We start from the raw sequence: 27,850 nt of genomic DNA, 5'->3' as shown, positions 1-27,850 counted from the left end.
ATCGATCAGTAGGAAGTCCGGTAACCAGGGAGACGCCCGGAGGCACTGAGGGAGACGGTGAGCGGCGTTTAATTCAAAATTTCTCATTAGATGCATTAAACGGTCCGTTTTGTTCGTCACGAATGATTATTATCTCATGTGTGTGGTAATGTTTCCACGAAACCGGAAACAGCGACTGACGGGCAGCGCGCGGGACACGGTAGAGGCGCGAACAAAAACAAACAGAAAGCGCTGAAAGAATCCGTTCATGTGAGCGTCATTAGCTTTGATTTGACTGATTGGCGGCCGGTGTCGCGAGTTTCCGTCATTTACCTGCTGTGCTGGTGTTTTGGTCAGTGGTGGAGCTGGTCTGAGGTCAGTGCTGATGGCGGACAGGTGCGGTGCTCAGGTGTTCTGACGGCGCTCGCGCTCAGGTGAGATGCTTCACTGGAATCTCGTCAGAAACGAGAGGGACTCTAACACGAATGTTTCTGTCTCGTTGTGGTGTTCTGTGTCTTCTCGAGGCTTCTGTGTTTCTCCAGAGCGATTCCATGGAGGTCCGTAAGCCGGTTCTGGATCTGAAGGACGTTCCTCCGCCTCCGCTGCACGGCACCGGCTCGCACCCGTGTCTCGGGCCGCAGACGCAGACGGGCAGCCTCAGCGTAAGCGTGTGTTCCCGCTGCGCAGCCAGCGTCCAGCTGCGGCAGACTGCAGGCCTTCCTCTGTATCTGTCTCCTCCTCACTCCTCGACTGCGCAGACCCCCGCCGGCTGCGGGACACACTGCTGCGCACACGCCTGCGCTCTGCACTCTTTCCCTCTCGGTGACCCGTCCTCACCCCCTCACCTCTGCCCTCACTCTGTGCACGCTCACTGTCTGCAGGACCGCTGGAGGAAGGTGGGTGGATCGCACCGCTGCGGTGTGTGTTCGGGAGCACGCTTGGTTCCTCAGTGAGACACGGCCGAGACGGGAGCCTGGTGAAACACACCTGCGCCGACCCTGCAGTCGAGTCTGACACCCGTCTCTTCTGCTTTCAGAGTTTACACGTGGACTCGGAGAAGGTTTGGCCGAACATCCCTCCGCCCGTCCCTGTGTGCAACGGCTGCGGCGACGGTCTGCTGGGGGTCCGTCTGGGCAGAACGGCGCAGAAATACGGTCCGTACCTGTGCTGCTGTTAGTGAGCTGTGAGTGCTGTGTGTGTGTGTTCTGGACGGCCGCTCTGTGTCCGCAGGTGCTCCGGAGGAGGTGCTGCCGCCCATCGGGGTGTTCTGGGACATCGAGAACTGCGCGGTTCCCAGCGGGCGCTCGGCGGCGAGCGTGGTGCAGAGGCTCCGGGAGCGCTTCTTCCAGGGACACCGCGAGGCCGAGTTCATCTGTGTCTGCGACATCAACAAAGAGAACAAGGCCGTCATCCAGGAGCTCAACAACTGCCAGGTGCGTGTCACGCTCGTTATCACTGCCGTGTGATCGGTGTTCCGGTAATCATGGCTTGCTCTGTTCCCGCTCAGGTGACCGTCGCACACATTAACGCCACCGCCAAGAATGCAGCGGATGACAAACTGCGCCAGAGTCTCCGGCGGTTCGCAGAGACACACGCCGCTCCCGCCACAGTCATCGTCGTTTCATGTATGTGTCTGCAAACACACAACTCTGGCTTCAGAATATCTGAGGGGCTTAAATGATGTCAGATTTTTCTTTTATCTCTCTATTTTTTTTCTTCTTGCTCAGCAAAAATTGTGCAGAGATTTTTGGCCACCTGAGCAAAAGCATTCTTTATACCAGACAGCGCGCGCACAAAAAGTATGTAATTTCTAACTTTAATGTGCTATTTATTTTTGACTTGACCCTTCATGTAACTAAATGATGTACATTTTAGGTTACCTTTGGTTTATAGTTATGTACCACAAAATTCTATTAAAAATCATGAAAAAACGCCTCTCAGAACCATTATTATAATACAGTACAATATATTATAGCATAGCTAAAATGAAGCAGATATTTCTCATGATTTTCCAAAAATGTGAACGTGAATTTACGGTTATTGAAACATCCTCTGTTTGCACACAACTGCACCTGTGTGTGACTGTAAATACATCGGAGTTTTGTTACCGTTCTGTGCACATCATCCACTTAATCAAGCCACTCTTTCTTTAAAGCATGGTGATTGTTTTCTTCACGTCACTGCGTTAGCTTTGGCTCTCATCTTCAAGCATTAAGATTTCAACAGCGACTGTTTCTCTCTAGCGGTCTGCCTGAGCATTGTAATTACAGTAGTCAACATTTGAAGTGGATCAAAAAAGTTAATCAAAGTTGTCTTAAGGCAAGAACGGGTATTGTTTTGGTTTTACAACCGCTTTGATGAAAGGTTTTGATCCACTTCAAATGTTGATTACTATATTTAGCATTTAGTAGAATTCAATCAAATGGCCTTCCAATGTTTAGTTTTTTTTGAGTCTGTGCTGTGTGCTGCATATTTGTTCTGCACGCATGCAGCTGAGAGGGAGCATTGGCTGGAGGTAAAAACGAAATTGACCCATCATAATGGCAGCTTTCTTTCTGTCCTTCACACAGCGGACGTGAACTTCGCCAGTGAGCTGAGTGACCTGCGGCATCGCCACGGGTTCCAGGTGATTCTGGTCCACAAGAGCCAGGCCTCGTCTGCCCTGCTGCAGCATGCACACCTGTGCACCGCTTTCGAGGAGTTCGTCTCGGACCTTCCGCCTGGGATGATCGTCAAATCACAGGTCAGCTGCCAAATCTCACTCCCTCTATTCCTCACCGCATTTCCCACAGGTGAACACTGATTTGATGAATGCAGAGAACGGCCGGCTGGTTTTTCTGTGAGGACACAGAGCAGTGCGTTTGGACGCTGCTGCTGTTTATAATGTGATCGTAAAGCTGTTCGCTGTGACTCCACACTATGAGATTTTAATGGAGTTCGTAGAGAGTTGCGGGCCTAAAGCTGAACTCCAGCACCATCTCAGATCTCCCAGAGTGCTGTTTGTGTGTCTACTCCTCAGCCCAGTTTCAGCCTTCTGTTTGTGCACCACCTCCCCACGCACCGCGACACCAAAGCGGTGGCCAACCGTCTGCAGAGGCTCTCCACTAACTGTGGAGGGAAGGTGTTGGGCGTGTCGGGCAGCTGCGCCGTGCTGCGGTTCTCCAGCGCCGAGGCAGCTGAGCGCGCCCGCAAGCGCATGGAGAACGAAGACGTGCTGGGCCACCGCATCGTGCTGTCCTTCTCTCCGGATGGCCCGGAGGAGGAAGAGGAGCGCCGGCCCCCCGCTGCCTCAGTGTTCCTGCCTGTGGAGAAGCCACGCTCACCCCGGCACCTGCGGGCGTCTCGCTCCTGCCACGGTGGAAGCCACGCCCCTTGGCACCCCTATAGCCACACCTCCTCGAGTAGCCTTGTGATGAGGCCACTCCCCCAGGTCAGCCGTGTATCCGCGTCTGCCCGCCTCCTCCCCGTCATCCTGCAATCGCACGCTTGCTCTTCTCATTGTGCTGCTGCTTGCGCTGCTCGCCTGCCGCCGTCCGCTGCTGAGACTCATCTTCCTCTGTCCTCTTCTGTCTCCCGTCACACTCCTGTCTCGCCTCATTGCGAATCGACTGTGTGCTGGCATGTGTTAAAGTTAGCTCTGTGTGTGTGTGTGTGTGTGTGTGTGTGTGTTTACTGCAGGCTGTGAGTGCTGCGACCCGTCCTGCGAATGCATCTCCTCAGAGTTTCACCGTCCCGTCCGCAGCCGGTAAACCAGCGGAGCCACTGCAGCGCAGCCGCAGGTACCATGCACACGCGTGCACACACACACTCTCACTCTTGTGCACACACTCTTACACATACACGCGCACGCTCAGACACGCACTCTTATGAGAACACACACACATACTCTTGCACACAAACACACACACATGCACACCGGGTGTGTCTCACTCATACTGGATGTGAAGCTGCGGGCTCTTTGATCGCCCCCTGGTGGCTGGCTGCAGTACAGGTCATAAACCCCGCCCTCTCCATGTAAACGAATGGGACTTGAGTCATAAAGTTTTATACTTCCAATACAATTTTCCAAAATATGGTTTTGGTAATTTAAGGTAGTTGTTATCACGCTGATGTTTAATTGTTCGTTTTTGTGGTAAGTTTGCTTTTTAGCTAGTAATTTGATGCTATAAAAATGGGGTGTGTCGTTATGGTTGATTGGGTCTGCGGGAGTTTGATTCCGTGGCTCCACCTCACGACTCTACTGCGCAGACTCGGGCTCCAAATGACGTCATTTACTCACGATGGCAGCGGCCATACTGAGATGTTTTGACTTTACTTTTCTATTATGTAAGGAAGCGGAGACACGTTGTCCATTTATTTTATTTTTTTAACAGTCTATGGTGCACACAGACACGCGAACACACTCTTACATGCGCGCACACATATTATTATTATTATTATTATTATGTGGGTTTGTAATTGGATGCTGGTTTTATTTTGTGTGTGTGAAGGCGGGACTCTCCTGCGCAGCTGTTTCAGGTCAGCACTCCTTCAGCGTTCAGTAAACTAAGTTTGCAGCGGAGCTTCAGTCCCATGATGCTCTCTCAGAGCTCATGGTCGTCACGGTAAGTGAACGCTTGATCTTCAAATGCTTTGTAAAGCTGTCTGGCGTTCTGGACACGTGTGTGTGTGTGTGTGTGTGTGTGTGTCTGTCTGCAGAAGCGCGTCCCCCTGTCTGTCGAACCGCTCGTCTCCTCGGAGTGCTCCGTCCCCCAGCGGCTGCACAGATGAGCCCTTCTCTGACGGAGTGGACGTTCAGGTCACTAATCTGGACTACAGGATGTCACGCAAGGACCTGCAGCAAATACTACGAGACGCCTTTGCTAAACATGGCAGAGTGAGTCGCATTTCACAGAAATTCAAAACCTGAACGCATGGAAACATGCTTCATGTTGGTGTGTGTCTGTGTGTGTAGGTGAAGAGTGTGGATCTGAGTCCTCACACTGACTATCAGCTGAAGGCACGGGTGCACATGAGTTCACTCCAGCAGGCCATCGGCGCCGTCAGTCTGCTGCATCGCTATAAAATCGGCAGCAAGAGGATTCACATGTCTCTCGTCACCGGAGCCAGTAACAAATCTCTCACCTGCCTCAGGTATCACACATGCTCTGCTTCTCCTTCTGCGCTCGGTCTCTTTCTGTTGTAGATGTGACTGTGTTTGTTCCTCAGCGCCGAGATCATCAGCGTCCTGCAGGACGCTCCGGCCAGCTGCCTGCCTCTCTACAAGTTCACAGAGACGTACGAGAGGAAGTGAGTGTCCTGACCGCCGTGTGTGTCTGAGACCGAGACGTAGCACAGTGCTCATTCAATAAATGCACAACTAAACAGATGAGTTTTGAGTCTGGATTTAAATGTGGCTAATGTTTTAGCACATCTGATCTCTTCTGGAAGCTGGTTCCAACTGCGGGCCGCATAATAGCTAAAAGCGGACTCCCCCTGTTTTTGTGAATCCTTGGTATTTCTAATGATCCTAATGATCTGAGTGGTCTGTTAGGTTTATATTCAGTGAGCATATCTGCAATGTATTTAGGTCCTAAGCCATTGAGTGATTTATAAACCAGTAAAAGTACTTTAAAATCAAGCCTAAATGTAACTGGAAGCCAGTGTAAGGACCTGAGGACTGGTGTGATATGCTCAGATGTTCTGGTTCTAGTCAGAATCCTGGCAGCAGCGTTCTGGATGAGCTGCAGCTGTCTAATGGTCTTCTTGGGAAGGCCGGTGAGGAGACCATTACAGTAATCCACCCTGCTGGTGATAAAGGCATGAACAAGTTTCTACAAGTCTTGACTGGAAACTAATACTTGCAATGTTTTTGAGATGATAGTATGCTGATTTAGTTATTGCTTTGACATGACTACTGAAACTAAGGTCTGTCTCCAGAATCACCCCAAGATTTCTGTTATCAGATAGTGCTACATTGTTAATAACAATGAATGAAATGTTTAGACCTCTGCTGATGAGAAAATCTAGAGTGTGTCCACGATTGTGTGTGGGTCCATGCACATGCTGACTCAAAAGTGGTCAAAAGTGTTTAAAGCAGTTATTTCTTTAGTAGTTTTGATTTCTGCATTGTGTGAATATTAAAATTCCCTGCAATAGCAAAACAGTCAAACTCTGAGGAAAACATTGATAACAGTTCTGTGAACTCTTCAACAAAGGCTGGAGAGTATTTTGGAGACCTGTAAATAATGATAAACAGAATACGCGGAGCACCTTTCAGCACAATACCTAGATATTCAAAAGACAAGTACTGACCAAATGACACTTGCTTGCATTGATAGACATCTTTAAATAGAGCAGGTACACCTCCACCTCTCCTAACAGCTCTGCAGACGCTTATAAAATTAAAGTTAGGAGCGGCTGTTTCATTGAGGACTGTTGCGCTGCAGTCCTGACCGCCGTGTGTGTGCTGCAGGTTCGGTCGTAAGCTGGTGGTCAGTGATCTGTACCGGCTGCCAGAGGTGGTGTGTGTGCGCGAGCAGGGCGGCGGGCGGCTCGTGTGTCTACTGTCCAGCACTCAGGCCCGGCAGAGCCCGCTGGGATCGGCTCACTCTCACGACAGCTCCAACACCGCCAGTCCGGTTCTGTTCGAGGAGCTGGAGTACCATGAGCCCGTCTGCAGACGACACTGCACTCAGCAGGACTTCAGGTCAATCTGCACACTCCAGTATTCTTTAAGTTCTAGATTTCTGAATGAGTCGTTTTTGCAGTTTAGTACTAGTAAAAGCTCTTTTTGGACTGGAGGGGAAGATCTGAGTTCATGATGTTTCTCTTCTGGTTTCAGTGAATCTGATTTTGATCCGGATTCTTACATGATCCCATTTGTTCTGGTGTCTCTGAAAGTTCTGGCTGCTCATGTTCACAGTTTACTGCAGAGTCACGAAGGAACGGTACCGCTGCTCAGGTAACACACTCACACTCTCCCACACTCACACACACTCTCCCACACACACACACTTTCTCTCACTTACATTTCACTGCTGGTTATACTCTGTATAATTGTGTATGTGACGAATAAAAATCTTGAATCACACACTCACACACACACACACACACACACACACACACACACATGTTGGTTTTTGTGGTTTATGGGGACTCTCCATAGGCGTAATGGTTTTTATTCTGAACAAACTGTGTGTGCTATTGCCCTACACCAACCCTACACCTAAACTTAGCCTCACAGGAGACTTTGTGCATTTTTAGATTTTCAAAAAAACACCATTTAGTATGTTTTTAAGCCTTTTGAATTACGGGGACATAGGCAGTGTCCTCATAAACCACCTTCATATTGTAATACCTCTGTCATACCCATGTCATTATACACGTTTGTGTCCTCATAAACCACATAAACACACACACACACACACACACACACACACACTTTCTCTCTCTCTCTCTCTCTCTCTCTCTCTCACTCACACACACTCACTTTCTCTCTCTCACTCACACACTCACTCACTCATACACTCACACACACACACGCACACACACACTCACTTACTCACACACCCATACACTCTCACACACGCAAACACACATTCACTTACACACTCACTCGCACACACACACGCAAGGCAAGTTTATGTAGCACATTTCATACACGATGGTAATTCAAAGTGCTTTACATGAAAGTAAAATAGTCACAAAATAATAATAATAATAATATTGATCACAACAATAGAAATAAGGAATAAAAAAAAAAATTGTAATAAAAACAAGAAATTTAAAAACAAATATTCTCAAGCTTTATTCAAACTCTTCCGCACCAAGTGGAAAAAAAAAAACCTTCAAATTTACTATTTGCCTCTACAGCTCTTGGTGCCTCCAAGTCTCCAATCTTTTTTACACCACGGACCGTTTACGGGACCGGGGGGTGGGGGCGGTGAATGGGTGTGTTGTGGTGGATGGGGTCTTTAAAACAGGTCTATTCATTTATACTGTTATCAGCACATGTTGAACTAGATTCGTCTCTTGTCGTCGCCAAGAGAATATGTGCCGTTAATGCAGCATTTTTTTTAGCTTTCACTTTCTGTATGACAGAAGTTAAGATGTTCACCGGCATAACTGTTGCACAAAGTTTGCCCGTTGCTTGTGTGATATCCATCGGCTAGCCTTTATGGTTTAAAACAGAAATATTTCCAGTATTGCGACATAACAGCAAACCCCCACGCACATGTATCTTAAACGCAAGGATACATGAAAGAGGAAACAAATTGGTATTCCACACTGTCTGAAACATGTCTCTATTCTTGTGCGCGTTGGTCTATATACAGAGGTGGGTAGAGTACCCAAAAACTGTACTCAAGTAAAAGTACTTGTAGAAATATTTACTCAAGTAAAAGTAATAGTCTGAATAGTTACTTGAGTAAGAGTAAAAAAGTATCGGATAAAAAAACTACTCAAGTAGTTAGTTACTCGCTGCTTTGGATCATATACTGAATATAGTCTTTTTATTTAGATGTGTATAAATTTTATCTAAATATCTATATATATACACACACACAACTGCCGTTCAAAAGATGTTTTTTTAATGTAATTTATTTCAGTGATGCAAATGAATTTTTATCAGCCTTTAAGTCAGTCTTCAGTGTGACATAATCCTTCAGAAATCATTCCAATATCTTGATTTATTATCAATGCTGTTTTTTTTTTCAGCTTTCTATTCATAAAAGAATTGTGAACAAAATGTCACAGGTTCCAAAAAAAGCAGCAAAACTCTGTTGAAAAAACAGCATATGCTGGTATAGGTATGTTTTGAAGCATGGGATGCTGGTTTAAGCTGGTCCTAAAATGGTCTGACCAGCTTAAGACCAGCACATGACCAGCAAAAGACCAGCATAAACCAGCATCACAGCTTCAAAACGTACCAAACTAGCATATGCTGTTTTTTCAACACTGATAATAAATCAATATGTTAGAATGATTGCTGAAGGATCATATGTCTCTGAAAACTGGAGTAACAGCTGATAAAGATTCAGATTTGCATCACTGAATTAAATTATATTTTAAAGTATATTAAGTATATTAATTAATTATTAATTGTATTTTGTATGTATATAACCTCTGACATGGAGAAGAGAGAAATCTCCTCACATGACCGCTACAGAACATCTGAACATAACGAAATAAATGCATATGACGGATCTTCTTCCGTCTGTTCCGCAAAATGTAAACAAATGTAGCTTTTATTTCTGCAAGCGTAAATATTGTGAAAATATCAACATTAATTCATCTAGGCAAAGGCATTCCTCCTGGAACTAACACGGGTTTGGCGGGTGTTCATTTCATACTCTGTGACAGCTTATTTAATGAATTAATTCTAGATTGTATTTAATGTATAAGGTACATTTACAAAAAACTGGTAATGTCATAGTGGTTCGTGTACTGTAAACGAATCTATAGCTGTGGAACCGACAGCGCACGCGGTGTTCATCTAATGAAGATCTTCATAACTGGCAAACCATACCCTTTGCAGATTTGCTTTCAACTGAGTGTAGATCCAAAGCCACGTCTTCAACGCTCTTAATGTTCATAAACTTTCTGTTATCTGAGTGACAACCGCTTCAGCGTGCGGCAAGGAACTGAACGAATCATTCAAATTATTTCGTGAACCGATTCACTGGTTTGCCAACTGGTTTGATCGAGCCTTCGAACAGAATTGACTCAAAAGAATGAATCATTCGCGAATGGGCATCGTTCATTGCCCAGAGAAAAGTAGACGGCGCGTTTGGAATAAATTGAAGCATTTTTACATTTACATTTGACATTTATTCATTTAGCTGACGCTTTTATCCAAAGCGACTTACAATTGCTATATATGTCAGAGGTCGCACGCCTCTGGAGCAACTAGGGGTTAAGTGTCTTGCTCAGGGACACATTGGTGTCTCACAGTGGATTCGAACCCGGGTCTCTCACACCAAAGGCATGTGTCTTATCCACTGCACCATCACCACCACCTTTTTATCTTTATTACGTATTGCATTAAGAAAGTAACGAGAGGAGCGTCGCCCACAGTAACTAAGTAAAAGTACCGTTTTTTTTACTAAAAATGTACTTGAGTAAGAGTAAAAGTACCCAATTTTAAATATACTCTAAAAGTATTAGTTACTCAAAATGTACTCAAGTAAATGTAACTCGTTACTACCCACCTCTGTCTATATATCACGGATCAACTGTGATCCGTTTAAGCCCTAATAGCATACGTGACAGATCAGACCAATCTTTAATTTACTAATTTAACATGAAATCGTCAAATTGCAACTCCATATCAATAGCATACAACGAAAATACAGAATAATTAGAGCAATCATTTACGCACAATAAATAAGAGCGTCAGATACACATTTTCCCCCGAACGTTCTCGCGACCCCGGTAGGAATCCTTCCACGGCCCGGTAGTGGGTCGCGACCCAGTGGTTGGGGACCTCCTGCCTTAGAGAATGCATTTTGTCCCCCCCCCCGTATGTTCAGGCTCAGGACTTTTTTTTTGTTAACCCCTGCACTTGTCTGTCTTTGACCAAATTCTCTTTACCAACACAGCACTTACTTTAGCCTTCTGTTTAAACTTTTAAAATGATATAGGTTAAACTTACCTATTAAGCACACTTCCATTTTTGAGATTATAACAATAAAAAATGTATTATCCTATTTGATGTCTTAACCAATTTATGTTTACTATATACCTCCTGTAATTTGAAGTCAATCGGATCATTGCACACTGAGATATGAGTCTCCATGTGTTCACTCTGTCTGGCGGTTCACTCTGTTAGTCTCAACAGTAGCAAAAAGAGTGCGAGTGTTTGTTACTGTTTATAAGGTTTGAGAAGGTCTGTCTAGCTGTGGCTGGTTCCACATTGAAATCATGAAGGATGTCTTTATAGCTGCTATAGTGAATTTTAAGTTTCATCTTTCGCCACATCCGCTCAGCTTTACTGCATTGTCTTTTAATACTCCTGAACTGCTGTTGATTTTCTCAAAGATGATTTTTGTCTGCCATTCTTCTTGCAGACTTTCACGGGAGCAATATCATCAATAACGTTATCAGATGCTACATTGTTAATAACAATGAATGAAATGTTTAGACCCCTACTGATGAGTAAATCTAGAGTGTCCACGATTGTGTGTGGGTCCATGCACATGCTGACATTATCTATGTGAATATTAACATCCCCTGCAATAGCAAAACAGTTTAACTGAGGAAAACATTGATAACAGTTCTGTGAACTCTTCAACAAAGGCTGGAGAGTATTTTGGAGACCTGTAAATAATGATAAACAGAATACGCGGAGCACCTTTCAGCACAATACCTAGATATTCAAAAGACAAGTACTGACCAAATGACACTTGCTTGCATTGATAGACATCTTTAAATAGAGCAGGTACACCTCCACCTCTCCTAACAGCTCTGCAGACACTTATAAAATTAAAGTTAGGAGCGGCTGTTTCATTGAGGACTGTTGCGCTGCAGCTGTCTTCTAGCCATGTTTCATTTAGAAACAAAATCCAGGTTGTTGGTGAAGTCATTGATCAGAAATTATTTATTTTTTTAGTGAGCAAATGTTTAAAAATGCTCACTTAATGGCATTATTTTGTGTCTCAGCAATCTTAGTTTGATGCATTAAAGGCCGCAGAATAGATGGGTCAGCCGTACGGCTTGAGAAGGCCTTAGACTTTCTATCACGTGATAAAACAGAGATAGAGAGAGATACAGGCACACTGGGTTCCCGCTTGTTCTGTAAACATTTGTGAAAGTTGCTGCTATCATAGCGGGGACACAACGCATATCACTGAGAGCTGTTATCAGTTGTTTTTGGTTCACCTACAGCAGATAGGGGGTTTGGGCCCTGGCGTTGTTGCAATGGTCGAAGTGCTCTCACAGGAGGAGGAGGGAGAGCTTGGTCCACAGACTTTGGTGGTTGTGGGGCCCGCTGTTTTTTTTAGTTGATATCTGGGGGCTTGCAGAGAAAGAGTGGGAGAGTTTGGTCCAAGCATACACCAGTTCCTTCATTTTTCTGTGAGAAGCTTAGAAGTGGAGATGCTGGAGAGAGGGAAAGTGTGTCTGGTGAGATGGGCTCTGGCTGTGGTGTTTTCTGTGGCTGTGATATGTTGTAGTACGTTGCAGTCTGTCTGTGATGAGCTCTGTGGACAGGGCTCAGCCGAGATAGTTTCTATGAGCCGAGTTTGTTGTGGATGAGTGGCATTATCAGTGTCCTTGTGGGATTCTTCAACAACATGATGACTCGAAAGCTGATATGAAGTCCTGTGGTCACTCATAATTCTGTCCAGGTGTGTGTGTGCCATTCAGTTTAAGTGGATTGGCACACATTACTGAAGGATGACGAATGGAGATACAAACCGGATTCTAAAAAAGTTGGGACACTGTACAAATTACGAATAAAAAAGGAATGCAATTTACAAATCTCATAAACTTATATTTTATTCACAATAGAATATAGATAACATATCAAATGTTGAAAGTGAGACATTTTGAAATGTCATGCCAAATATTGGCTCATTTTGGATTTCATGAGAGCTACACATTCCAAAAAAGTTGGGACAGGTAGCAATAAGAGGCCGGAAAAGTTAAATGTACATATAAGGAACAGCTGGAGGACCAATTTGCAACTTATTAGGTCAATTGGCAGCATGATTGGGTATAAAAAGAGCCTCTCAGAGTGGCAGTGTCTCTCAGAAGTCAAGATGGCAAGAGGATCACCAATTCCCCCAATGCTGCGGCGAAAAATAGTGGAGCAATATCAGAAAGGAGTTTCTCCGAGAAAAATTGCAAAGAGTTTGAAGTTATCATCATCTACAGTGCATAATATCATCCAAAGATTCAGAGAATCTGGAACAATCTCTGTGCGTAAGGGTAAAGGCCGGAAAACCATACTGGATGCCCGTGATCTTCGGGCCCTTAGACGGCACTGCATCACATACAGGAATGCTACTGTAATGGAAATCACAACATGGGCTCAGGAATACTTCCAGAAAACATTGTCGGTGAACACAATCCACCGTGCTATTCGCCGTTGCAGGCTAAAACTCTATAGGTCAAAAAAGAAGCCATATCTAAACATGATCCAGAAGCGCAGGCGTTTTCTCTGGGCCAAGGCTTATTTAAAATGGACTGTGGCAAAGTGGAAAACTGTTCTGTGGTCAGACGAATCAAAATTTGAAGTTCTTTTTTGAAAATTGGGACTCCATGTCATCCGGACTAAAGAGGACCAGGACAACCCAAGTTTTTATCAGCGCTCAGTTCAGAAGCCTGCATCTCTGATGGTATGGGGTTGCATGAGTGCGTGTGGCATGGGCAGCTTACACATCTGGAAAGGCACCATCAATGCTGAAAGGTATATCCAAGTTCTAGAACAACATATGCTCCCATCCAGACGTTGTCTCTTTCAGGGAAGACCTTGCATTTTCCAACATGACAATGCCAGACCACATACTGCATCAATTACAACATCATGGCTGCGTAGAAGGAGGATCCGGGTACTGAAATGGCCAGCCTGCAGTCCAGATCTTTCACCCATAGAAAACATTTGGCGCATCATAAAGAGGAAGATGCGACAAAGAAGACCTAAGACAGTTGAGCAACTAGAAGCCTGTATTAGACAAGAATGGGACAACATTCCTATTCCTAAACTTGAGCAACGTGTCTCCTCAGTCCCCAGACGTTTGCAGACTGTTATAAAAAGAAGAGGGGATGCCACACAGTGGTAAACATGGCCTTGTCCCAACTTTTTTGAGATGCGTTGATGCCATGAAATTTAAAATAAACTTATTTTTCCCTTAAAATTATACATTTTCTCAGTTTAAACATTTGATGTCATCTATGTTGTATTCTGAATAAAATATTGAAATTTGAAACTTCCACATCATTGCATTCTGTTTTTATTCACACACTTTTTTGGAATCGGGTTTGTATATTGTCTTTAGCACTCTTGCACCAAGTTTGTTTGTGTGGAGGCCATCCATTTTAAGCGGTTGTCTATGGCCCCAGAAAATAGTTTGTCGATGAAGTTGACTCCTTTTATACCGCAGGTTCTTTGTAGCCATGTATTCAGCCCAAGCAACCTTGAAAACATGTTAGTTCCCCTTGCTGGGAGTGGTCTCACACACACACACACACACACACACACACTCGCTCTCTCACACACACACACACACACACTCGCTCTCACGCACACTCGCTCTCACGCACGCTCGCTCTCACATTGTCACACACACGCTCGCTCACTCATTGTCACACACGCTCGCTCACTCATTGTCACACACGCTCGCTCACTCATTGTCACACACGCTCGCTCACTCATTGTCACACACGCTCGCTCACTCATTGTCACACACTCATATACACTCTCATTCTCACACACACGCGCTCACTCTCACTCACACTCGCTCACACACACACACACATGCTCGCTTGCTCACTCATTCACACGCACACACACGCTCTTACACACACTCATATACACTCTCATTCTCACACTCACACACGCGCTCACTCTCACTCACACTCGCTCACACACACACACGCTCGCTCACTCATTCACACTCACACGCGCACACACGCTCACTCACTCTCACACGCACTCATTCTCACACTCACACACACACACACGCTCATACACACACTTACTCACTCACACGCGCACACACATGCTGTAATTTTGTTGAAGTCACGTTTATTTCTATAGCACTTTATACAGTACACATCGTCTCAAAGCAGCTTTATGGTGTTAAAGGGTTAGTTCACCCAAAAATGAAAATTAGTCCATATTTTACTCTCAAGGCATGAATCCAATCGGAGTACTATTAAAAATGATCCTTGCCCTTCCAAGTGGCATGGGTTGGTGTTTTTGTTCAACAGTCCAAAAGTAGTCAAATAATATAGCACACGCATTAGGTGCAGCGCATGTGAGTCTCACGAAAACCAACGTTTGTTTACAGGAGCAAAGAAAGCAAAGTTTCCCTACTTTGCCAAAGGAAAACCAGTCTCCTCTTGGCTTAAATCGAAATCTTCCATTTTTCTCTACAAATCCTCGTTTTGTGCTCCTAATTCGTGACCGGCGTTTTTTGTTCTCTCTCTGTCGCGCTTCTGCGTTCGTCACGAATCACTGGCATGCGCTACACATACGTCCCACGTCATCCACCTACGACAGTCAGCAGAAGTGAGGAAAAAGTGTTTATATAGTTTTAAATATGGATATCGCATATTTAATGCATACTTACAAAAATGTATTGATTCACTACAGGAGGCCTTTATTCACCCCCGGAGCTGTGTGATGCGTGTCTTAATATGGATGCGTGTGCTTTATTTGACTACTTTTGGACTGTTGAACAAAAACACCCACCCATGCCACTATATAGCTTGGAAGGGCAAGGATAATTTTTAATAGTACTCCGATTTGATTCATGCCTTGAGAGTGAGTAAAACATGGACTAATTTTCATTTTTGGGTAAACTAACCCTTTAAACCTTGTGCATCAATAAAAAAAAAAAATTACACATGTCCATAGTGGACAAAAATGTCCATGTCAAAAAAACGGTCATAAGTCTGTGCTCCCAAGCTTCCAATTTTTAAGTGTGGTCTCATTTTAAATACCCATGGCAGATTGTTGAAGTAAAAAAAGTTTAAAAAGTGAAACCAAAAAAAAAGTTATACAGGTTTAAGTTTATGAAAATTATTTATGAACATTTAATATTTTATTTTATATATGAAACATGTTGAACTCTAAACCTGCTAGAAAATCAAAGCCATAAATCTAAAGTTGTTCCAAATTTGAGGTTGATATCTCAAAAAATGAGCTTTCAGTAAAATTTTGTTTGGGCGCAGTACCAAATTTTCCCCATTAGATGTCAGCAAAACTCGTGCTTGGATTTGTGATTTTACAGTAGAGTTTTTCTTTCTCAAATATTACAAGCACACATTCAATTTTTTTATGACGCATACAAACCACACTCTGACATCTATACCAACACACCTACACAATTATAGCTGCATTATTTATCCAATTGGCTCTATAGTACGCAGAAGCAGAAAACAGGAATAAAGCGAGTATTTGCTTTATAGAGCCTTTATACACCAAACTTAAAAATGGCACCATCTGGGAAAAAAAAATTTTAATTTAATTTTGAAGCCTTGCCAACAGAATGAAAGCCTATTAACAAAAATTGCATAATTTTACAGTTAAACGGCACTGCGATTAAATTGGTTTCAATTTCAGTTTTAATTGGTTTCAATGGGGACATTTTTGTCCAAAATGTGCTGTGTAACAATTTTGTGTACCTAGTGTAAAATAGATTTATTAAAGGAAATGAGGGTGGAATATTAAAATTCCAATAAAAATACACGCCTGAGACACAATTTATGCAGTTAGCATTAACACAGGCAAAATTATAAAAAAAAAAAAAAAAAAACTAAAATGGACAAAAGTCCTTAAGGGTACACAAGGGTTAAACAGGAAAATAGTGTTTGAATTATGCAAACAGAATTCAGTTCTTCTGTAGAGCAGCTCTAAAAGCAGGACAATAGTAAAGAGTCCGTTTTTCAGGACACACTTTGATGCGCATCACACCGATGTGTGACCGGTGCCGCTCGTGATCAACTGCTAAATCTGCTTTTGTTTTTTGGCTGGGGCTGAGCGCTTGTTATATCACAACTGTTTAGTGTTTTCAACCATATAATGTTTATGTTAGGTTTTAGGCATTTAAATGCATATGTACTAGCAAAAAATACACAGTTTATAAAATACACACTGTCTATGGAAGCGGCAATAATGATCTTTTCAAGTGTAATTTGACATGTTTTTGATATCATACACACAGTGTCAATAACATTTACTGTATTCCATTCCCAGTTCACCAGAAACTTGCTTTAATGTCTTTTGGGAGCATAGCATATAGTATAGTATATGTTGTAAATCCTACAGCTCAACATTAATTATGGCAGCAGGGTCAATGCAAAAGTTTAAACTACCCACAACAATTACTTGCACATATTGCAGAATTGGAATATCAGATATTTCATAATATAGGTAACATGTTTGTTAATATTTTGAATTAAAAAGAGAAATGTAATGAAAGCGATGCATCACTCATGCACATCTATTGTGGCTGCATTGTTATGGAGAGAGAATTGTGTCTTTATTACATGCGCGAAAATAAATGATCCGAGAGAAAAAAAAAAGTTTGAGAGAAAAAGTTATCACACTGATAGCAAAAAAGCATTTCATGAGAGAAAAAATAATATTTGAGAGAAAAGGTTTTCATACCAATAGCAAAAAATAATATTTGAGACTAAACAAAGTTTTGAGAGAAAGTATTTTCTCATAGAACATAAAAAAATATACATTTGATTTTTTTTTCATTATTTCTGAGATATAAAATCTCTCTCAAAATACTTTGAAAAAAAACTCTCAAATATATATTTTTTGCTATCAGTGTGAAATTATTTAAATCAAAACATTCATTTGGCATTTGATTTAAAAATAGTATATAAACCAGGTGAGTTTGCAAGTTTACCTAGCATGATGGCTGGTTAGCTTTACTAGCGATTAGCAAGCAAATAATATAATACACATTCATTCCTGAATATGAGTGCTATTTTTTAATGTTTAATCTTCAGTGATGCTGAACTCGCTAAGCCAGCTGTGTGTCATCATCTTACCCAAACACTGGAGTGTCCGTGCTCAACTAAACTAGCCATAAGGCAGAGGCGGTATCATGCAGCTGAACCGAGCAATGGTGTAATGATTCAGTTCGACTCCCAAGACAAGACGATGCTCACCCGACTGGCCAATAGGAACGTGGCCCCGCCCATGACACAATTCTCACAGTGAAAGCTAAATCTGACACGAGAGCAAGAAATTGCATCGAGAGCAAAGAAAAGCGTTTTGAGAAAAACACTTTTTTTTTTTTTTTTAGAGAAAATAATTTCACACTGATAGCAAAAAATATATATTTGAGAGTTTTTTTTCCAAAGTATTTTGAGAGAGATTTTATTTCTCAGAAATAATGAAAAAAAAAATCAAATGTGTATTTTTTTTATGTTCTATGACAAAATACTTTCTCTCAAAACTTTTAGTCTCAAATATTATTATTTTTTGCTATTGGTATGAAAACCTTTTCTCTCATGAAATGCTTTTTTGCTATCAGTGTGATAACTTTTTCTCTCAAACTTTTTTTTTTTTCTCTCGGATCATTTACTTTCGCGCATGTAATAAAGACACAATTCTCTCTCCATACATTGTCACGTGACACGTCGCCATGGAAACAGGCGATACATTGTAAAATAACGGCTGCTGTCACATGTGAAAGGGTTAAAGTCAATTTCAATTCAATTGCTGATTCAATTCAATAACTATGTAAAGTTCATCAATTATATGAAATGTTCAGTTCACTTATAAAGCAGCTTAGGAGAAAACGGTGATGTCATCAGCTCAGTTCAGTTTTCTTCCAGTAGTGTCTGTGCAATCAAGCTGATTGGTCTGTTAATCTCTTGCACATGTGAACGTTTTCTCTCTGTACACAGTTTCCCAGAATGCTATGCAGCAGAGTTTAGTCTTTTACCCGTTGCAGAGGAGGGGAATCTGGAGGGAAGCGTCCCATTAGAGCATCTCATCACCTGCATCCCTGGAGTCACTATCGTAACGGCCCAGAACGGCTTCAAGATCATCAAGTGGATTCACAACAAACCCCCGCCGCCCAACGCAGGTGTGTGTCTTTGTGTGCTTTCTCTCGCCATCATGACTGCGTAAGTGAAAATGCCCACGTGTTTTTGTGTTTGTCAGATCCGTGGCTGCAGCGCAGTAAGAGTCCGGTCGGGAACCCACAGCTGATCCAGTTCAGCCGAGAGATGGTGGATCTGATGAAGAACCAGCCGTCCTGTTTGATGCCCGTCACAAAGTTCATTCCAGCGTATCACCACCATTTTGCCAAGCAGTGCCGTGTGTCCGACTACGGATACTCCAAGCTGCTGGAGCTGATGGAGGCCGTTCCTCACGTGCTGCAGGTCTGAATACAACCACACCTTTTCATTCAGGCTGTATTTACACGAGGCATTAACATGCGACCGCCGTGATCCGCTCGAGCAGATCAGATCATCAGCCTGTCAGGACATGGCGCGTTTAACATCAACTGACTTCTGTCTCTGGGTAACCGATCGGATCTGTCTTTCCCGCACAATATTTTAAATAAGTCTGCAGAGGATGGCCCCGGTGCAAAGTCGACTGGAAGTGGTGGGTTTTCTTTTGAAAACACTTTTCAGTCACGGGACATTTTACAAATCAAAATAAGTTTTATAGCGCTCTGCTGCCTGGTGGTGTTCTCTTTTCTGACAGTTCACGAGAGAGGGGCAGAGTTTTGTGTGACGTCGACCTGTGAATGCAGACACGATGGCTGGACTGTGTTTACATTACACTGAGATCCGATCACAATGCGTCCTCGACTACCTCTGGATCAGGACAAGCTTATCGGAAGAGATCAGAAGCGTGTTTACACTTGTCTTTTCAATGTGTTTGTGGACAACATCCGGATACAGGTCGCATGTTAATGCCAAGTGTAAACGCAGCCTCAGTTCACAGTTTTAACATTTGTTTAAAGTTCCCTGTGATCTTAAGTCGGGGGTGTGTGTGTGCGCACAGATCCTGGGTCTAGGCTCCAAGCGTTTGTTGACGTTGACCCATCGCGCTCAGATCAAACGTTTCACTCAAGACCTGCTGAAGCTGCTGAAGTTTCAGGCCAGTAAACAGGTGGCGATCCGGGATTTCACGCAGGCGTATCACTGGTGAGCATCTCGGTGCGGCTGTCTCTGTGTGCTCCTGGAGCGTGAGGCGGCACCGCTACGTCCTGAACTCTGTGTGTGTGTGTGTGTGTGTGTCTCAGGTGTTTCTCCAGGAACTGGCAGGTGGTGGATTATGGGATGTGTGATCTGATGGACCTGCTGGCTGAGATTCCGGACACGACGATCACAGTCTCTCAGCAGGACGGTGACACGCTCATCTCTGTTCCTAAGAGAGGTGAAGCACTGCTGCAAACGCTTGAACGTCTCCGTGGTTTGTTTGTGTGCTGTATCACACCTGCAACATGCTGCATCTCAAGAGTGTAAAACTCTTGAATACATTATAAATAATGAATACATACAAAACAGCTGGAATACATTACACAATTTCTGAACAGATATTAAAGCACTAGGCAGCACACTCTTTCTGAGTTTATGAATGTTTACAGACTAGAGCTGTGCATCATACAGTAAACAGGCTTTCACAAAAAAACAGATGTTAAAATGAAAACAATGTATTCTAGAATCGGCTCAAAATATCAAGCGTGTCTGATATCGATCTGCAGTATGAAATCACATTCTAAAATATCAGTCTCTGTGTCCATCGTGCACTATGTGACTTTCTCGGTCAGCTTCGACCACCCAAAACCTGCAGACTAGCTCTGACTTTTAGTGTCCAGACTGCCAGGGACGACTGGGCACATGCCCAGAGCACTAGACCAGAGGGGAGTCCGGCCAAAATACTGCTCCTCCCAGAACACAATTTCAACTGTGCCCCCTCAGATTTTCAAGCCAAGTGGATTTTGAATCCAAAAGATGAAAAAATGGCAATATTTTTTTTTATATTTGATGCAATCACAGTGTGATTTCATAGTTCAGTGCGACGCAACATCAGCTGCCAAATTCAAATCTTGGGCTGGTGCTGAGCCAGACGAGTTTTGACAGTGCTGCACATTATAACCAATCACAGACGAGTCTGTTGAGCTTATGAATGCAACGACCAATCAGAGGCGTTCAGATGAGTCAACGCTGAAATGTTTTGCTCAGTGCGTGCGCTCGCTGACTGCTCTGGCAAATTCTCTCATCAGAAACAACACTGTGCAGGTGTGTGTACGAATGTGAGCAAGATATACATTTCCGTGTAAACCGCTTCAGTGATTATAATGATGGTTTTTGAGAGCGCTTGAACTGAAGTCAATTATACTGCAAACATTCTTTGCTCTCTTTGTGTACAATGAAAGTGGTATAATTAGCAATTTACAATGTTTTTATTAAATTTACTTTAAATACAAAGTCAGACGTATTCGAAATATTTTGACATGACACCCATATCTGGTACAAGTTAAACTATGGGTTCAATGCATAGGCTAGTTAATAGATTAATATTAGGCTACTTATCCCATTATAGATCAACTAACATGATCTATAAAGGTGCAAATTGTATTTACTTACATTTAAGAATAGTGATGTTTTATGATATAGTTCACACGTTTGGAAAAGTTTGAAATAAAAGGAACGCAATTTCAACCGAGGGGGCCTTTAATTGGTCCGTGCCCAGGGCACTGCTGTCATAATCCGTCCCTGCAGACTGCAGATGGGGGGAAATCTGAGCAGAAGTTGTTTGGTGCATTCCAGCCTTCAGAACAAACCTAACAGTGCACTTTGAGCTGTGTGACGCTACTCTTCATGATTTCACTGTGGATCTTGAAGTCATCATACACTAACGAATTCTAAACATCCATGATTTGTTTCTCTTCATCCATCTTTGAGCACTAATTTGGTCTGATGAGATGTCAGTGTGGGCAGTACTAGTCAGCTAACACCAAAAAAATAACCAACAGGACTAGACGTAGAGCATGTTGTGATCGTGACTGGTCTGTTCTTTCTGACCGGCTCGGTCTCCCTCAGAGCGGACTGTGGAGGAGCTGGAGCGCACGCGGCAGTTTGGCAAGGAGGTGGTAGATCTTCTGAGACATCAGCCTCACTTCCGGATGCCCTTCAGCAAATTCATCCCAACTTATCACCACCACTTCGGACGCCAGTGCAAGCTCGCCTACTACGGCTTCACCAAACTCATGGAGCTGTTTGAGGCCATCCCAGACATTCTTCTGGTGAGTTGACGGACACCGATGGAGAGGTGCTGGAGCGCTCGGCAGCGGTGTCTGACGCTGTGTTTGTGTCTCAGGTGCTGGAGTGTGGAGAGGAGCGGCTGCTGGCGCTGACGGAGGTGGAGCGTGTCAAAGCCCTGGCGGCGCAGCTGGTGAAACTGCTTCGAGCCCAGAGAGACTCAAGCCTCGCTGTCAGTCAGCTGCTGAGTGAATACAGCAAGACGTTTGGCTACGGCCTCCGCCTGCAGGACTACGACGCCGCCACGCTGCCCGCCCTGCTCAGCAAGCTCTGCCACGTGGTGAAGGTGACCTCACTTCCTCCCAGATCGCAGCCGCACTTCCACTCAGATCACGCCTCCGCCGGTGATCTTTGGCACATTTCACTCTGTCTCTCTCTCTAGGTGGTGGACGCTCCCGGAGGGAAAGAGGTGCAGCTGATTAACAGGAAGTCCCTGCGTGCCTTGACGTCTCAGCTGCTGGCACTGATGATGTCACTTCCTGAGGAACACGATCAGCTCGGAGTGGAGGAGCTGAGGAAGCGGTACGAGCTCAGCTACGGTGCGCCGCTCAACCCTTGCGAGTACGGCTTTATCTCTCTGCCCGAGCTGCTGAAGAGCCTGCCTTACCTGCTGCAGGTACGAGCCGTGCTCATGATCCTGATGCTGACTAGCGCTGCACGATTAACCAACTGCAATGTCACGCGCATCTCGTCAGTGAAGCTGGTTCTGTGATCAGTAGTGAATCTTCATCACCTGCTTTCAGATGGAGCAGCATTTAATACACAGAGCCGTAGTTCACTGACAATCTACGTGAAACCGCTTTCATAATCGCAGATGATTTAATTGTGCGAATTATGAAATCGAAGAAATCATTGTGATTTTTATGGAAGCTGTTTGCGTAGCTTCTCGGTGATGTGAAAATACCACATTTAATAACGTTTTTACTTCAAACTCACTTCATAACATCAGTCGAGTGTAAGCCATATATTGTCGAAGTTGTGTGTTGATTAGTCACGCTGAATCAATGAAAGCAGTTAAATCATATGTTTATTCAGCTAGCACTATAGGGATCTCCTGGGTTTCTTCTGAGGGGCGTATTTGGAGTTTCTCTGGCCTTCGGATGGAGATTTACTACTGATTACAGAACCGTGCTTCACTGACAAGATGCACATGAAAAATCTGTTTTGCCCAATCGCGATTTAATTTCGGTTAAGCGTGCAGCCCTACTCTGATGTGTGTCTCTTGCTCCGCAGCTCTCCGGAGAAGAGCAGGACGACGGCGGAGCAGAAGAGAGCGTGAGGCTGACCAGACTTTACCAGTTCGCCCGTGATGTCCGTGCCCTGCTGCACACCTACCATTATAACCAGATCTTCCTGTCGGAGTTCTGCGGCGCTTTCAGCAAATACACCGGCCGAGAGTTTCAGCCGCAGACGTACGGCTATAAGATGCTGGAGGAGCTGCTGGCCGCCGTGCCCCAGGTGCACTAACAGCTTTGGTTTGATTCCGCTCTCGCATTAATGTCTCGGGATCAACGCCTTCTGATTTCTGTTTTGAACAGGTGGTCTGGATTAAAGGTCACGGTCACAAAAAGATCATCGTCCTGAAGAATGACATGAGAGGTAGCAGAATCCTGGACTTTTCTCTCGTGTGTCTGTATCTCAGGCGTGTCAGAGTCCTGCCGAGATTCGGTCCGGTCCGACACGCCTGATGCCGCTCGTGTGTCTGAATCACACGCTTAACTTTGCCAAAGCTGAAGACATTAAAGGTTGATTATGATTTCACATTTAACTTTAACTTTAGTTAGTATGTGATGTTGCTGTTAGAGCATAAACAATGTCTGCGATGCTACGACGCTCAAAGTTCAATGCAAAGTGCAATATTTTCTTTTAAAGAAATTGCTGTTTAAGGACTACAAAAAAAGGCTGGTAGGGACTACAATGAGCTTCTTCCCAGGTTTGTAACATCACTAACCCCGATGTTTACATAAACCCTGCCCCAGGAACATGCAGCTAGCCGTGTAACGGTAACAACGTGCGCTAGGCGTTAGCGCATCACAACACACTGGCCAGCTAATCAATCTGAGCCCGACTGTGTATTTCTGAGAGAGGGGCTTCATAGAACCAGGAACACAGCGAGACAAGAACGGAAACGGCGGTGTAGAATAAAGAGAAAATGTGAATGTTGTTTTTTTTTACCAAGTGAATTGCAGTGATTGCATTACTAAAGCCGTTAGTGTTGAGTGATAAAAATCAAGCCGTGTGTTCTCCAGCTCGTGGCAGTCCTGTGGTCACAGAGAGTCCTGCGGTCACTGCAGACGAGCCTGATCCTGATGAAGAGCCCCGATCCGCCGACAGCCCCGCCAGTGGTACAGACCCACCGCTCCACTGCCGCTAGCATTAGCCCGTGCGTCCGTCATCAGCGCCAGCTAACGATCTGTGTGTGTCCCGCAGGTGAGATGGAGCTGCTGTGTCTGGGCTCTGGTTCTCCGGTGGATCTGCTGTGCGCTCCGGTCCCCTCCTGCCTCCCGTCTCCTCAGCTGTGGCCCGACCCGGTGCTTCTGCAGCCCAGGGATCTGATCCGCTTTGCGCGAGAGCCGGTTCAGGATCGGCAGCCTCAGCCGGCCAGCGCTCTGCTCGTGGCTTCGGTGTCTGAGAACGGCTCTGAACACGGCATGAGCAACGCGGAGGAGTCCTCCAGCACCAAAGCATCCATCACAGACAGCCCCGGCCGGCGCACCGCACGCAACAAGGTTAAACTAGCGGCTAACTTCTCCTTCACTTCCGCCCTGTCGGTCTAAAGCTGTGTGTGTCACGTGACCGCTGATATCATGAGTATTTGTGAAGCGTGTTATTCTGAGGCTGACGGACGTTCTGTGGTGAGTTTGGTTGACTGTGTTCTGTGTTTGAGCTTGTGTTTCTCTCACTGCGAGGGGTTAGGGTTAGCCGGTCTTCCATGTGCGTTTTTTTTTTTTTTCTTTTCATTACTACAGTTGCCCGTTATCAGTCGTTAGCTTGAGGCCTGAATCGTGCGGACCGCAGATGATTGTGGACGTCGCTCTGAGCTGCTGTGAACAGAAACTGTGAATCGTGACTCTCTCGTCCAAACCTTCATGAGGTGACTCTGCTGAGACGTCTTTGTTTGCGACGTTATTTGTGTTGTTTGAAGCACATGTGCTCTGTCTGATGAAATGGAAGAATGAGTTTGCTGGAAGTTCACTTTATTCTTTTCTGATCGGAGATCTCAAACGCTCACAGATGCTTTTGTGTTAGTCTGTTTCAGAGCCGGAGCCCAATACTGAAGGGCCTTCCTCCCTTTTAACTGATCAATTAGTCGCTTAAGTTCGTACTGGGAATGAAGTCTGTGTTTATTGAAACACTTACAGGAGTGTTTAGTTTAAAATAGTCTCGGCTGCTCATCGGAGGAGATTCGCACTCGTCTTACAGCTTCACTGGCGTCCAGATGAATTATGGGAGTCTGCGTGAAGACGTTCAGCGGGCCAAAGAGAAACGCACTCGTGTTCTGCAGGCTGAGGCAGTTTGTGGTTTTTACGGATGGTTTTTTGGTCCGGAAGTTGCTTTGATAGTTCTATGCACATGGTGCATAAACCCTTGTTTGAAAGCAGCCGTTTATGAGGCGCTGCAGGCTTTTACTGCGTTTCTTTTATGCGTTTTGGCAGAATCGTGCTAATTAGATGATGTTAATCAGTGTAGCTGCTCCTCTGGAAATGCCAAGGTTGTTTACTTGAACCTTGAGTTAGCGCGTTCGGTTGCGGTTTGCTCTCCGATGGCTTTTACAATGGCTTGTATCAGCTGTAGTGGGACTCCGCTTCTGCTAACGGCTTTGGGTCACGGTGAAGTTGATTTGAGTAAATGTGTTTTGTTTTGTGTATGTTTCGGTTGACAGCGACACGAGGCACTCAGATGTCAGCTGTCCGTGAGAATCCGGCGTATCGCCGCTGTGGAGCGCATTAGTTTGTTTCTTTAAGGGTGGCTGTCGCATCTGTTGACTGTTTTTGGAAGCTTTCTGAATGGTACCAGCTGAAACTCTGAGCTGAAGTACATGTCTCAGTGATTTTATGCATGTTTGCATAACGTTTGCCTCATGCTGTTGATGGAAATATTTGATTTATGCAGAGCATTTATTGCCCAGTAGAAATGCGATGCACGTGTGTCTCATCAATAGTGTCTCTGTTCGTCAAGTGTGTGTGTGTGTGCGTGTGTGTGTGTGTGTGTGCGTGCTCACTCACTTCTATCAGACAACCACAGTGAACCCAGAAGTCTCTCAGATTGTGATGTCAGCTGAAATTCACGATCTTCATGTGAAATAACGTGGACGTTCAGCCTCAAGACGCTGGAGGTCTTGTATGATTTTAGTCTCCACCAGAAAGTGCTGTTAGGAGTTTTTTTATTTCTATGTAATGACCAAATTTCTGTCATGTATAATAAATATCACAAGCATCATTTGGTGTCCTGCTTTCTGTTGTTCATCTCTGATGGTTTTCTTGGCTGTTAGTGGTGCGGTATTAGCTGTTTCAGTCTTGAACTACATCTGATCAGCTGCATCAGTTAAACACAGAACTTAGTCGAATTAGATTAAACTAGATGTTCATGACGTCAGCTGCTGTAGAACAACATGATTCATTATCAAAGTCAGATCAGTGCATATAAACATATACACAACATTCTCACACACTAGATGTGTTTCAGATTGAGAGTGATTGTCATTAACAGCGTCATCACTCTGGACACAAACACCAGCAAGAAAAGCAAGTTCCTGTGGAGAATATATCATTAAATACAGCAGTGTTTTGAGCTGATCCAAGGTCTGGTGTTACTGTGATCTGAGCTGAAGATATCAGACCCATCCGTCATTCATAAACATCTGCTGTAATATCATAAAATAGCCATTTATTTGTTGATTTTGGAAAGTGTTTGTTACGTATTGTTGCGAGTCTCTGTCCTATGTGCTCAGCAGATTTTGATGTGGTTTAAATGGTTTAATAATTATAATAAAGCTAACGGTGTAATAACTGTTGTCTGAGTTTCTTCTGTCTCACAAAAGAAGATCCTTTGAGAAATGCCACAGTGTTTGTCAATACAGTGAAAAGTCTGTAGGCATAAAATTCTTGCCAACATATCTTTTGTTTCGATGGAAGAAAATAAATCAAACCGGTTTGGAAGGACATGAGGGAGAGGAAAATAAGATGTTCGTGTGAGTTACTTTCCCCTCTCTCTTGTTTCTTTTTAAGGATTATATTTTTGGAACGGAGCTGAGACTCTGATCACCTGACCGCTATTCGTAGCTTCTGTTTCAATCAAGCAGAACGTTTTTTTTGTCGTCTTAATGAAGGAAGCAGACCGCAACGCTTCACTCATCTCTCGTGTGCAGAGATCCACTCTGTGTCTGGACATCAGTTAATACACTAACAATGAGCAATACATTTGTTACAGTGTTTATTAATCTTTGTTAATGATAGTTAATAAAAATACAGTTGTTCATTTAAATAATATTAAAAGATATGTTCAGTGCCCTCCACTAAAATTGGCACCCTTGGTAAATATGAGCAAAGGCGGCTGTGAAAATTAATCTGCATTGTTTATCCTTTTGATCTTTCATTAAAAAAAATTCACAAAATTCTAACCTATCATTGAAATTAAACAATTCAAAGTGGGGAGAAAATCTCATGAAATGTTTTTTCTGCAATGAATGTTGACCACAATTATTGGCGCCCCTAGAAATTCTTATGAGTAAAATATCTCTGAAGTATCTCTGAAGTATATTCCCATTCATATTTACATTTTTTAGCACTCCAGTGTAACTAGGAGCATGAAATTGTCCAGCCATGGCTTCTGTTCCACGGGATCATAAATATGAGAAAAGGCCAAACTCACTTAATCATCCATCACAAGGAGTAAAACCAAAGAATATATTTCTGATGTG

General features: G+C 44.0%; 1 protein-coding gene across 12 annotated transcripts; it reads left to right on the top strand.

The window, feature by feature from the left end:
• LOC306879379 (meiosis regulator and mRNA stability factor 1-like) lies at positions 1-26,935 on the top strand. 12 transcript variants are annotated; one of them, XR_013785007.1, is made up of 27 exons: positions 11-57; positions 173-249; positions 337-875; positions 1,016-1,133; positions 1,210-1,412; positions 1,487-1,604; positions 2,550-2,722; positions 2,999-3,409; positions 3,658-3,758; positions 4,470-4,583; positions 4,678-4,855; positions 4,934-5,112; positions 5,188-5,268; positions 6,434-6,667; positions 6,803-6,922; positions 18,556-18,737; positions 18,815-19,035; positions 19,643-19,809; positions 19,908-20,041; positions 21,712-21,914; positions 21,989-22,216; positions 22,313-22,546; positions 23,164-23,388; positions 23,469-23,529; positions 23,910-24,084; positions 24,180-24,275; positions 24,361-26,369. XR_013785007.1 is itself a non-coding variant. In XM_079432268.1 (27 exons), exons 4-27 carry the CDS (start codon positions 531-533, stop codon positions 24,705-24,707), a joined length of 4,449 nt encoding a protein of 1,482 aa, XP_079288394.1. In that variant the 5' UTR covers positions 18-57; positions 173-249; positions 337-413; positions 522-530; the 3' UTR covers positions 24,708-26,935. The 12 variants fall into 12 exon arrangements, 11 of the variants coding, with proteins under 11 accessions (XP_079288388.1, XP_079288396.1, XP_079288395.1 ...); XM_079432268.1 differs by lacking the exon at positions 23,910-24,084 and having other exon boundaries at positions 18-57; positions 337-413; positions 522-875; positions 19,667-19,809; positions 24,361-26,935; XM_079432265.1 differs by lacking the exon at positions 23,910-24,084 and having other exon boundaries at positions 20-57; positions 337-413; positions 522-875; positions 24,361-26,935.
• The last annotated feature ends 915 nt before the right edge of the window (positions 26,936-27,850 follow it).

This window comes from Barbus barbus (assembly GCF_936440315.1).
Source record: "Barbus barbus genome assembly, chromosome: 13".
In the NCBI taxonomy this organism is placed as follows: domain Eukaryota; kingdom Metazoa; phylum Chordata; class Actinopteri; order Cypriniformes; family Cyprinidae; genus Barbus; species Barbus barbus.
This window is presented reverse-complemented; position numbering and strand designations above follow the sequence as displayed.

Coding starts and splice junctions, on each gene's coding strand:
- LOC306879379 (XM_079432260.1), top strand. CDS start 465: ATGTTTCTGTCTCGTTGTGGTGTTCTGTGTCTTCTCGAGGCTTCTGTG. Junction 1,413..1,486: donor AGGAGCTCAACAACTGCCAG/GTGCGTGTCACG, acceptor GTTCCCGCTCAG/GTGACCGTCGCACACATTAA. Junction 6,668..6,802: donor TGCACTCAGCAGGACTTCAG/GTCAATCTGCAC, acceptor TTCTGGTTTCAG/TGAATCTGATTTTGATCCGG.